At 39.7% G+C, this 12,688-nt stretch overlaps 1 protein-coding gene across 1 annotated transcript in view; it reads right to left on the bottom strand.

Moving 5' to 3' along the window:
• The window catches only part of sardh (sarcosine dehydrogenase), a 37,316-nt gene that overhangs the window by 10,412 nt on the left and 14,216 nt on the right, over positions 1 to 12,688 (bottom strand). The window contains exons 11-17 of the mRNA XM_063890008.1: positions 9,661 to 9,751; positions 9,089 to 9,230; positions 5,568 to 5,651; positions 5,214 to 5,327; positions 4,713 to 4,851; positions 2,757 to 2,870; positions 1,594 to 1,741 (exon numbers count right to left, since the gene is read on the bottom strand). Coding sequence (XP_063746078.1) covers positions 1,594 to 1,741; positions 2,757 to 2,870; positions 4,713 to 4,851; positions 5,214 to 5,327; positions 5,568 to 5,651; positions 9,089 to 9,230; positions 9,661 to 9,751 — 832 coding nt within the window. The remainder of the gene's footprint in view (positions 1 to 1,593; positions 1,742 to 2,756; positions 2,871 to 4,712; positions 4,852 to 5,213; positions 5,328 to 5,567; positions 5,652 to 9,088; positions 9,231 to 9,660; positions 9,752 to 12,688) is intronic.

The following is a 12,688-nucleotide window of genomic DNA, read 5'->3' on the forward strand; positions in this document are numbered from 1 at the left end:
AGAAAAAGACAAGCTTGGACTACAGCCCATGTCCGAATGTGAGGTACTGTTTTCCCACAGAACAATATTTCTCATCCTGACCAAGAAATCAATAGATGAGGGTTCTGATAGATGAGGGTGAAAAGGGAAACTGTGAGTCTCATGTTCAGTTATGTTTCATTTAAAAAGCTGAAGTTAAATGAAGACACAACTTAAACCCTGGTTGTCTGCCATCAGGGATGTAAAATCTGCAGGCTGTAACATTTCATAGGTGTAATATAAATCTGTATAAAGAGTTTTTGATATTTATACTTTGAAGGTCACCACTGCAGTGTTAACACAGGGGGTCCTTATGTCAGGGGTGTGGGTGAAGAGATATGATCCAATAGGATTACCACTCATTACTAATATCATGTCGAGAAGAGCAGAGTGTATGGAGGAGAAGACTCTGATATTATAACCAGCGTCTCCTATAAGGGTTATCCTATAAAAATCCTGTATTCATTCTTTGGTCATCAGGAAAAAGTGAAGTTAATAGAAAATACCTGAAGCTGAGTCATTTTAAAAAGGTCATAACCCAGAGAAACCAAGAGTATTAGAAAAATGAAGAGGAAATTAAGCAATCACCAAAGGTACGTATTATAATGTATACCCTGGAGACCATAGATATCTGTACAGAAAAATCCTGGATAGTTGATTATCTATTCAGGGTTATTATCATAAACCGAGGCTCTAAACTGAAAGAATTAGCTGTGAAAAACATTGTCATAATATGAAAATTAATCCGCTTTTAGGATATTGTGTCTGGATTAAAAACTCCATTAAAATAAAAAATGATAAAGAATCAGTTCGAGTTGTTTTGATATAAAAAGGGAGAGCATGTATGTCTTTAAATTCTACTTACAATAAACCACAAAAAATGAAAACACTTCCTTACAGCAGATTATGATGCCGCGGTTGAAAAAACAATTAATTAAAAACTAATTGAAAAATCAAAGCTAGTAAAAACCTTCTCTATGCTACACTTGATGACTTACTAAAAGACAGACATTTCCATTTAGTTGATGCTGCCTTTAACTTTTTGTGTTTGCATGATTCAGGTGAAATACTGACGTGTCATGCCGATGGACCTCTAACCCAAGAGGTAAACTGTTGTTGACACATAGAGCGCCATTGGTTTTTATCATTACCACTCACCCAGATGAGAAATAGATTTAAATTAACTTTGAGCAGTTTACAGCATCGAGAAACAGCCAATGGCTCTATTAAACGGTAGAATGACTCTTTAACCCCCATGTTTCTGTCTCCCGTTTTCAATCACCCTCGTTCCCTGCACCCTGCATCTCACCTCTTATGCCTATAGCCTTGAGAATGGGCACTTAACCCTCTTTCCTCTTATCGATCGTACTGCTCTTCCTTTCTGTTTCACAATTGCTTGTGTCTAGGATGTGAATCATAACCCACCCATTCACCAACACTCTGTTTTTTACTCTCTTCTCCTACCCTCTTCGCTCTAACTCACTCCTTTTGTCCTTTTCTTCACCTGGATTCATAAATCACGAAAATGTCTCCATTCATTCGTTGTCGTCTTCTATCACTCCTTTCTTTCCTCACCTCTTAGGTCCCTGGATGCTGATCATCCCCATGTCCTCAGAGTGGTCCGTCAGCTGGCAGTTGAAGCCTTCGTCCTGAAGAACGGTTCTGATGTGGTTCCAGTTGTGTTCTGCCACGCCACCTCCAATGGCCAGGTAGTATGCATCACCTGAAGCAAAGGAAAGGAAAGAAATTAAAATTGGTTAAGGGGTAGTAAAGAAAGCCGACAGAAGAAACATACAACAACAATACTGTGCTATGGCATATTCTGCTGGTATACATTTTGTTAACATACATGTAGTTTCCCCCCAAAACGTTTTAAAAAGAGGGGTTGGAAGCACATTTACTTTTGCCTTCTTTATTTCGCCTCGCACCTCAACCACTACTCGCGCTACATTAGGTTGATAGCATCAAAATGGAGGCACAGAGCTCTGCAACTGGCTCCAGATAGTTTTGGAGTCTGTTTTTTTCCATTGGAGCAAACTCCAGAGAAATCCAGTCATAGATGTCTTACAGAAGAGTCTGTTTTGCACCAAAAAAATTATTGTTTTATTGTGTTGTTAGTTAGCGTATTGCTTGCAGTGGCTGACTTAGTTATTGATTTTAAAAACATACACTACTTTCTAGTGGGATGTTTTGGTAGTTGGTAGAAGGAAGCTTCAGGGTCTGGTTCACATGCAGAAACTGATGGTATCTCTGTACTGACAAGTTTGCTCAGCGCTGAAGGCTTCATGTTTCTTTGCCGCCATCGTGTCAACAGCTATACAACAACGATTGGCTTTCAATGTTATGACAGACCACATTTAGCTGTGTTTGAAACAGATTTTAAGAGAGTGCACATGCATCCCCCTTTTTAGCAGAGGATATTTGAGTGCAGTGACAAATAAGACGGCATTAAACACAACTAAAATGATACAGGTAGGTAAACAAAATGATGGATAAAGACTTGGTATACTAGAAGACACAACAATACATAAAACAGAGCTAAAGAACCATAAATCCAAAATGAGATGACAACTCAATGACAGACACATCCAGCATCAGATAGAAAGAGTTCAAATTAAAATAAACAACAGCGAAGTGATGATTAAGAGAACAAATGTCATAATGGAGAGAGCAACAGATACAGCAGTATCACACACAAATCAGTGAGAACACAAACCTACACACACTCTGATGCTCACCATTGGACTGTGGGGCCAGGGGCAGGTTGGAGACACCAGGTTCCAGTCTGCTCACTGTCAGGTCAGCCTCCGTCCCTCCTCCCCTATTCAGCATGCAGGTATACACAGTGGAGCCTAAAACACACAAATAAACAATTAATTCCCCTGGTGTGCAGTCTCTCAGAACGTAATCTCAGAATGAAAACTAAACCCGAATTTGAGGTCAATGTTCAGTAACCCATTCTTTGTGTGTAATCCAGCTTCTGACCTTTTGTCTGTATTTTCCCGGCCCCCACCTCTGAGTAGGAATATCACCTTTTTTAATATTATTATGTTCTTTTACTTCTTTCCTAACTTGCTTTTAATGGGTAATAATTGTAAACCTTTGCTTCTAAAACACACAACACTTAAACCTTTTCTTTTTTTTTTATTAGTAACCAAAGAAATATGATTACAAAGCTTAATGAAGATATTCATAAGGAGAACATGAGTGAAATATGTTATTAATGGAAGAAGTCTGTATTTATTTACAGAAGACAAATTAATAACCTTCCTGTCATCCATGTCCAACGAAGCTTCCGTGATGTGATAATGTGTGGCTGTCCCTCTGTGGTCTCTCATTGAAATAAATGATTGATGTTACAAGTGAACTGTCACTGGTACTAAAGAAAAAGGCTGTGTAAATGTGTTAGCGAAGCACAAGTCGGCCCGCTGTGACATTAAATATTCTCAGCGCAAAAGTGTGACCACGGTGATTGTTGTGAGTGGGAAAGCAAGGTCAGATGATGTGTCATTTAAGATGGTGAGAAAGCATTTGAAAAACCACCTTCGTAGGTGGGGTGAGATCTAGATGGCATAATGAGTGGAGGATAATAAAGAAGTATTAGATGTGAGCACAAAAGAAAATATGAAAACAGTTTAAAGAAAATAAACAGTAGTGTCGCTTGTGAAGTAGTTGCTTATTAAAAAACGTTTTGTATGGAAGACTGACTGATGAGAAGATTATCTAAATTGGGAAAATGACCAAGTTATTATCTTTAAGCCTAATTTAATAACTGTATGTATACCTTTAATATCTTGTGCTATTATATTAGTTACTATTTTTAGAACTGTACATTGGTGTGTTTAACATATAGTAAAATGGCAAAAATGTGCATCCATAAATTGTAGCTGATTTCATTGTGTTGGTATGCGCCTAAACTATTATGATCTTATTCATTATTTTTGATAAAAACTGACATTAAAAATGGTGGGATCTTCTCTTATACCTCTTGTTTTTCTTGGTCCGTGCTATTTCAACAAACATAAAATCACTGCATCATTCAGTCATCAAATGTATTTTCATTTGAAATAGTTTTGGTTCAAAAAGAAGAAGAATTCAATGATTAAAACTTCCATTTCGACCATGTTGCTACACTGTTGCCTGACAGGGGAGAATAATGTTGAAACCATTTTTTCCCTTTGAATTTAAATTAGTTTAGACATTACACAACTGCTTTTTCAAGTTAAGTGCTCCCCATGACAAGTAGGGTGGCATGTAGAGTTCTCCCCATAGTGCTGGTATCATTGAGAGAGACTTTACAATCCCAGACAAAGGGACTTTAAAACTAAAAGATATATCTGTCCTGGTATTCTTATAGAACTTGACTTTCTGACATCCCTGTCAACACAGAGGAGATGTATCCTATTCAGCAGTAAAAAACAGAGAGCGGTAGAAGTGAGAAATTTGAGGAAAAAGTGGAGAAATAATAGAATATCCGAAGAACTATTTTCCCATTAATAGAAAGTTGTCATTGCAGAAAACAGGAAAAGCTACAGGGACCAAAAACTAGCATTTATGTTTTGTTACATTTGAGATTTCTTGAGATCCCTCCATGTATTTGCCCTTTTCATTCTGTCAATCTTTCGCCCATCTGTCTGTGCATGTGTGTGTGTGTGTGTGTGTGTGTGTGAGTGTTCTCGCTGCAGCACACTGACCCGACTTCTTGTTGACATCAGCGGTGAACAGCCAATCAGCCGCCTTCTTGGCATCTGGTCCTGTCAGATAGAACTTTCCAAAGTAGGACATGTCGAACACTGCCACGCCATGTCTGCATGCGAGGCACTCACTCTTAATCTGCAATCATAGAAGAAAAACACATCGAAACACATCCAATCAACAGTGCCACAACCTTTTTAAGATGATCCTTGAAGGAAAACTTTCCTTACAACTGTGATTTTAAATGAAAAACAGTGGTTTTAATGTTATGGTTGCCAATTTCCTTCTGTGGCATGGAGCTAATGTGTGTGATGCACCATTAACCTCACTGACTGTTCTCTCATCACTGTCAGTTGTCCATGATTATATCCCATGAGGCTTTTTTCTCACGGGAGCATTCACACTCATCTGGTTTATCAAAAAAGGAAGCTGCATGCAATCAACTAAAATGACTCTACTGAATAAACCACATCTTCACACATTTACGCTTGGTAACTTACCACATCATGATGTGGAGGGAAGTCAAAGGTGTACTCTTTACCCAGCAACTCGTTGTATTTGTAGTTCTCATTCTTCTTAATGTCATAAGCCCCATAGTAATCGTAGTCTTTAACCTTCGCAACAGACAAACGAGCAGTTAGAGGCTAATTAATCATCCCTGTTTCCATGTGAGCAGAGGACAAAGCAGTGAGCCAGATACTGTGCCCATTTTTGGCAAGCCTTGTGGGAAAATTTGCATCTTAATCGTTTATGTCTCTCCAAATGCCTATGTCAATATAGTTATACAGATTTGAATAAATCATAAGCGTGCATATGCTTGTGTACAATAAATGTCTGCAGTGCAAGTGTCTCACAGGAGCGGCCCCATCTTTGTTGAACCAGCCAGGTCTCTCCCAGCCATGCCTCTCCTGGAACACACAGCCCTGCTCCGTCAGCACCTAGGACAAATAACAGCACACACAAAGAGTTAAAATCAGTAAATTGTTTACAAATCGGGAATGAGTACATAACCAAACAGTCATATAGATCCAAAACATTTAGCTGAAGGACACTAAAACCCTATGTAGAGCTGAAAGGCACTAGTTTTTCAGTTTCATCAATACAACTCTTTCACTCATACTCATTTTATCCATTGTTGGATACAATATCAAATCAATGATGAAGATGAAGTGCAGCTTTTAACTGAGTACAATACAACAAATTAAATTGTCTAACACAAAAAATATAGCACACTTGTTAATCCTTGATTTCTTGATCAGTGTTAAAACAAGATATTTCCCTACTCCCCATCGCCCTTGTTAAAATTGACAGTCGCCCACAGTTGGTAGGTATGTACTGCTATGCTCTCCTTCTAGCAGTCAGCTAGCTGTCTTTTGCCAAAACTTCCCACACCGAGCTATAATTACCCCGTGCTACCGAGGTGGAGAAAACGTGGAAGCAGCAGTGTCAGAGCTGGCCTGTTTGTGCTCTGAAATAATCTCGTATTGCCTCCTAAAAGCAGACAGTCTCATTATTTGCACAGCTCCCTCGGCGGATCAAACTCCTTAAGTAGCTCTTAGCCATAATACATGGCATGGTGATGAGGAGCAAGAGCCAGTATCTTTAACAAAAAGCTCATTTAAAAAATAATAATTAGACTTCTTCCGTGTTTTTTCTGAGTTACTCAGCCACCCTTGCATTTATCTGAGGCTCTCCGACAGCAGGAAGGCTAGTTGCTAGGTGATGGCCCTCGACGAGTGATTAGCAGGGGTCTAATGGGCTGGCAGCCGAGGGTTGGACCAACCCACTCTCACAGGGAGTGTGCTCTCCTTTAAGCAGTCCGTCTACCTGAGTGGGGTTATTTGTGTCCTTTCAGTGACTCTCTGTACTGTAGCTGGCTAGCATAAAATCTGATGTCACAATTATACTGAACATAACATGATAATACCTGATCCGGCACTTGTTATGCACAAATAAAGCATCCATCGCTGGCTAGAGGTATTTGTAATAGTGAGATATTGAGCCTTACTGTGTTGTACAGCAGGATGAAGGATCTAACACTGCATGCTGACAACCTATTGAGCATTTGAAGTGTTAATCAATTCATATGTTAAAAAGGATTCATCCTAAGATGCTATTGGTAATCACAAATTAATTGCGGCATATTTATAATTAGGAAGTTTGGCACTGCAATGGAACAAGAAACAAACTCTGGCCATGGTACATCTTTTCATTCTTCTATTGATGCATGTACGCACGTCACACGTCACTGGTGTGATGCTCTCAAGACAAGTGACACTCTCTTTGGAAAACAGACCTTGACAGCAATACTTGGATTATTCTGCAAGTAAGGCTTACGTTTTTACTGATTTTTCATCACAAAATACCTGGATTTAAAAAAAGAAAAATGAGCAGATCTGTTTTAACTCAAGTTTTTTTTCTTCCTGTGAGCCGTCAATCATCCACATCAACTCCATCCTTTTGAAGTATAACATGTGTTTTCAATCAGACAGTTATGTATCTACTATTCAAACACTTTGTTATGTATTATTATTATGTAATATTAAAATAAAAATCAACATTACGTAATGTTAATGCTCATTCTCTACAACACCTTAAAGAACCTTCTGGGAAATCTGGTTCATTATGCATGAAAGGTGTCAGAGAAGCTTAATAAAACAAGCTGTAAGAAAGCAGTAAGCATGATCTACAAAACACATTGACAGCATCGCTAATGCAATTTGTTTGACAGTAATCCGTTCTGAAAGAATGCCCTCATGCGTAAGCGGGGGTACAAATCGCAACAGTTAAAAGGTAAATAAAAGTCTGGAACAGGAGAGCAAGGGTAAGTGGGTCATTAATGCATAAAATATGGTGGCGAGGCCCATTAGGAGTTTGTGTCTGGGTAAGGAGAGAAAGGAAGCAGAAAGACATCCCATAACCGGCAACCGATGCTAAGTGTATCATTTAAAGTCATGTTGGCAAGGATGGCATTAATAAGTGTAGCTGCAGGGGATACGTTACACTGCTAACTGCTGTCTGCCTGAGTCTGAATCAGCTATTTGCCTCCAGATTTGAGCAAAGTAGACAGGAGGAGAGAGACATATAAACATACTGAGAGTAATGAGCGAGATGGGGTCAGAGTTTGACAGATGATATCTTTTTTAACACATACATAAACAGTGCTTTAAGACTAGCTTGGCAACACATTAAAGGACAAGGAGATGAAAGTGTACATACAGTTTGTTCTACAATCCTATTTGCAGCTGAAATGAACTCAATTCAATGTGTTCTCTGCTCTGTTGAAGCCTGCACAACCTGGGTTTCAGTGGCATTGTTACTATATTGATTCCGCCTCATTACAGTCTCAATTATCCAATCAGATGCTGCGGTTAAAGAGGTCAGAAGAGTGAAAGAGATGCCGTAAATGCTTCTTTTCTCGCAGAAAAAACAAATTGGAACAAGAACAAAGACAGCGGCGATCCCGGAAGAGAGAGAGGGAGAAGCAGACATTAAGTCTGAATAGAAGAATGAATAGAAGAGAGAACTGATTTTGGAGGACGACAAAAAGAGAATACTAGACAGAAATAAAATTGAAGGCTGTGGGTAGATGCATGGGGGAATAACAGACAAGGGAGAGGAATAAATGGCTTGAGAAGAAAACGAGCGAAAGAGGTGAGTCATGCAACCTCTAAAAATATAGGAAGATATCGAAGACGCCAGGAAGGTTATATGGCAGCAGAGAAGCTCCTGCGACTTAAAGAGTGAAGCAGGTTTCATCTGTGTTAGGAAACATAGTCAATATGGGTCTAGAAAGATTCCCCCTCAGCTATGTTCAAGCCAAAATGTCTAAATCCTGAAAGATTCACAGCTCTGCCTACATTTTTACACGGAAAGTCAAAGCCCTGCTTACCTAACTGAAAGTGTTAGAATAGAGCCAAGGTTATACTTAATGTTTACCAGATGGAGTGAAATTATTTATGAATATGGTTTTGTAACATCTCAGGCGAAAGGAGCCAGAATAGGAGAAAGAAATGTGCTTTTGTTTGATTGATGATACTGTTCCAATACAGACACAAACTGAATACTGTGTTTTCAGAATGGATATAAATACAAAAACAACCGTCTAAAAATATAACAGGAACAGACAAAGTGGAGTTATTGAGTGTTCACTATTGTCTGTTAGCAGAACATGTTAGATTATCCATTTTTTGCATCATTTATAGCATGTTAAAAGAGAAAATATGTATTTGCTTACAAACCCAGGGTGATTCAACCCAAATGACTCATCAAACCACAGTTGAATTCAGCTTGGTTAACTCACACAAGGAAAGACACAAAACTGGATTGTTTCCTTGAACTCTCCGAGACACACACTGCTGAGGCACTCATGTACCTGATGAAAAGGGTCCTTCCTCATGTTGCGGCTGGCCAGCGGCTCATCAAAGGGGAACACCACAGAGTAGTTTTTAGCATACGACTCGTGGCTCCTCTCTCTGATCCACTTTGGGTTGTCTGTCAGCGAGTTATGGAAACGCCTGAGACAGGAGGGGGAGGAATTCAAAAGATAAACGCTCATTAGAAGTAACATGCATTCAGATTTCATTAAAACATTGTTTTGTTCTGGTTCCTGCTGTCCTTTGATAAAATGCCAAACAGATTATTCAAAGCATGTTCTAGTTTGTAGAGTGGCGCCATCTGTGTGAAAGTTACTTTGATCACTGTCACTGCTCAAATACCTTTGGTTTGTTTTTCATGTGAGCATTCATGTACCTTGCAGGTGATTTTTTTGGGGGGTGGGGTGTCATTCACATTATAATCAACATTTTCCAAAGGGTTAACATGCCACCCACTCTTTCTATCCTCTAGAAGCAAACAAGGGGCCCTTCACAAAAGACATAGGTTGAAGCTTTTCTTATTCTTTAGGCAGCCCCCATTATAAATGATAATAATGCCTACTGAATGTACCTGATGTCATAACCGTACATATCCTTCTCAGGGCGGCCATGTATGATCCAGTGAGCCAGTTCTCGTCCACAACCACCTCCGAGCATCATGCCTGAACACAAAGGGGAAAAAATGATAACACAGAATCTCAAAGTCAGTTTCTTATAGTAAACATTTCATAACTGAAACAAATTGATTAAGCAAAAAAAATTAGCTCTATCTAATATTTGAAAGTAAGGATTTGATTGAATATCTTTAGTTTTGGATTAGGGCATTAATAAGCAATAAAGATGTTCGATACTTCCACCAAGGAGGGTGCGTTTCATCTCTGTGTCTTCTTTTATCAGTAGGATTCAATGAAAAAATACTGGCCGTGTAACTTAAGTTGAAGGGTTATAAAATGTTAGAGCCGATACACTAATTTTTGTGAGATAAGTATTGCATTCACGTGTTGTTGGGATAATGGGAAATGTTGTTCCTGACCTCCTCCTCACCGAGTTTTGACAAGCCACTTAGAAAGAACTTTCCTATTACAACAGTATATACACGTTTTTTGGATGCTTTGAGGAACAACATACAACACATCTTGGAAGCATCGATGTTGTTTCCACATTACGACTTAAAGCTCATAAATATATCGGACTCATTAGAACTACTTCTCAACTCAGGTGGTGGGACCCTCAGAGGTGAATTGCTATCCATTTATCTTTATTTAAATAATGGTTAAGTCGATGAAATATCAGATGAATAGAGAAAAATAACTGCTAATGAAAATGATTGTTAGTTTCAAAATATATACCCAAATTTCATTCAATTGTCACAGATTACTGGTTAGAAAAAGAAGATGTGAACAATGTAAAGGACCTCAGTCACTGTCCTCCTGCCTGGAGGGCTGTGAGTAAGTCTCATTAGTTTGGAGAAGAGAGGATGTTGTCCTCTGTAACAGCCTCTATAGGTCATCCAACCTACAGAGGAGTGATTTGATCCTCGCTCTTAGCTGCCCCTGAGAAATCTGACCTCATCAGTTGAAGTATGTTGTTTTTCTTCAACCCGACCAACAAACACAATCTGACAGTTCAATATTTTATCCGTCTGTTCCCAAAACAGCTGGCTTAATGAGCCGCTTTCTTTCAGCAACTCCCTTCTTGTGTTGCTGATAATCTGCATACATTTTGTGTTGCACACACACACACACACACACACACACACACACACACACACACACACACACACACACACACACACACACACACACACACACACACACACACACACACACACACACACACACACACACACACACACACACACACACACACACACACACACACACACACACACACACACACACACACACACACACACACACACACACACACACACACACACACACACACACACACACACACGACCAGTATGTCCTTGCCTCCCTCCTTCACCCCCATCTCCATCTCTCACAGCAGGCCCTCTCCCCCCCGTCGATTCACTCATCTGCAGACACTGTCACTCCGGGCCAAGCCGGGGTGGATGTTTGAATGGTGGGATGGGCGGATGGATGGATGGGAGTACTGGTGGAGGGAGATGGAGGGAGGAGGAGGATGGCAGTAGGGCGATGATGGAGTTCTCCCAAGACAACGTGGAGACAACCAACAAGGCGACTTGGCACTGATAAATGTCACCAGAGATAACTGCGCTGATGTGTGAGCGCGGAACTGCGTGTGAACCCCTTACGCTCGTGCTTCCACTCATCTTATTATCTCTCCTCCCAGCCTTTGTACTTTCTGTCTCCTTTCCCGCTATCGTTATCGCTATCTCGCTCTATGATTGTTCAGTTATGCTGTGCAAACATTTGTTTCTTTCCATGTCATTATATATCACCCCTTCTCCTCTCTTCTATATTGTCCTCAGAGTCTTTGTAGATAGTTGCTCTCTTCCTTTATTCTTCTGACATTTAAAGTGATGCCGCTAGTGATTAAAAAGATGCTTTTGAAGAGGAAGACATGCCTAATTGTACTTATCCTTCTCTACCATAGTAGCATAAGCAAATTAAATCTCTATCTATGTCAAAACTTTTAAAAATGTTATCAAAATCTTTACGTTTTTAAGAACTGTAGGTTACATTTGAAGACAAAGTTCCAACAACTTGGACAATACGCTTACCAATCAAATGTCTAACGTAGCATAGCGATTGCTAGGAGGGGGAAATAGCTTTTCTGGTTATGTCGAAAGTGTAATCTTTTGGCTACAAATATCTGTAAAGACAACTTATTACACAATATATCTCATTTGTGTAACCTGTTAGGTAAAATCAACTAGCAACAAGACCTGTAAACTAACTGCTCGCCATAATGACTATGAAGGTGCTCGGTATTGTGACTATCAGCAACATGGTAATACATGTAGGAGGTGCAGCAGTTAAAAGCAATTCAATAAATTAACTAAAAGTTCAGTTACTGATTGCTTGGAAATTAATGAACCCCAGCAAATTAACCGAAACATTTGGAGGCTTTGAAAGTTACTCTGTGGTGGATTTTTAAATGTGAATCTGTTCATTTTGACCCTGAATTACCTGCCTTGAGCCTAATAAGCTGTTGTTGTTCGTGTGTGTGTGTGTGTGTGTGTGTGTGTGTGTGTGTGTGTGTGTGTGTGTGTGTGTGTGTGTGTGTGTACATGTCTTTTTTTGTGATGAATGTAATGGAGAGAGGACAAAGGGGCACAGTGGGAAAAGAAAGCGACAGACATTAAATTGAGAAGGGGAAATAAAGGACTACATGAGGGAAGGTGGACATTTTTTAGCTCCTGCTTTGATGGGACTTTGATGTTTTGTTGTGTGATGCAGGCTGAATGCAGATCTGTGTGTGTCAGGCAAGTGAAAGGCATTTAGAATATCCTTGCTGTGCATGGCAGGAAGAAATTCCTTATTAAAATAAAGTCACCGTTACCGATGGTGTGATAGCTTGGGGACGCTGGGCCCATTTCAATGAGCTTGGTGAAAGCTTGGCACATCAAAACCAGAGGACATGGGGAATGCAATATTTTATCTTCCTCG

This window comes from Eleginops maclovinus, chromosome 8 (genome assembly GCF_036324505.1).
Source record: "Eleginops maclovinus isolate JMC-PN-2008 ecotype Puerto Natales chromosome 8, JC_Emac_rtc_rv5, whole genome shotgun sequence".
Lineage (NCBI taxonomy): Eukaryota > Metazoa > Chordata > Actinopteri > Perciformes > Eleginopidae > Eleginops > Eleginops maclovinus.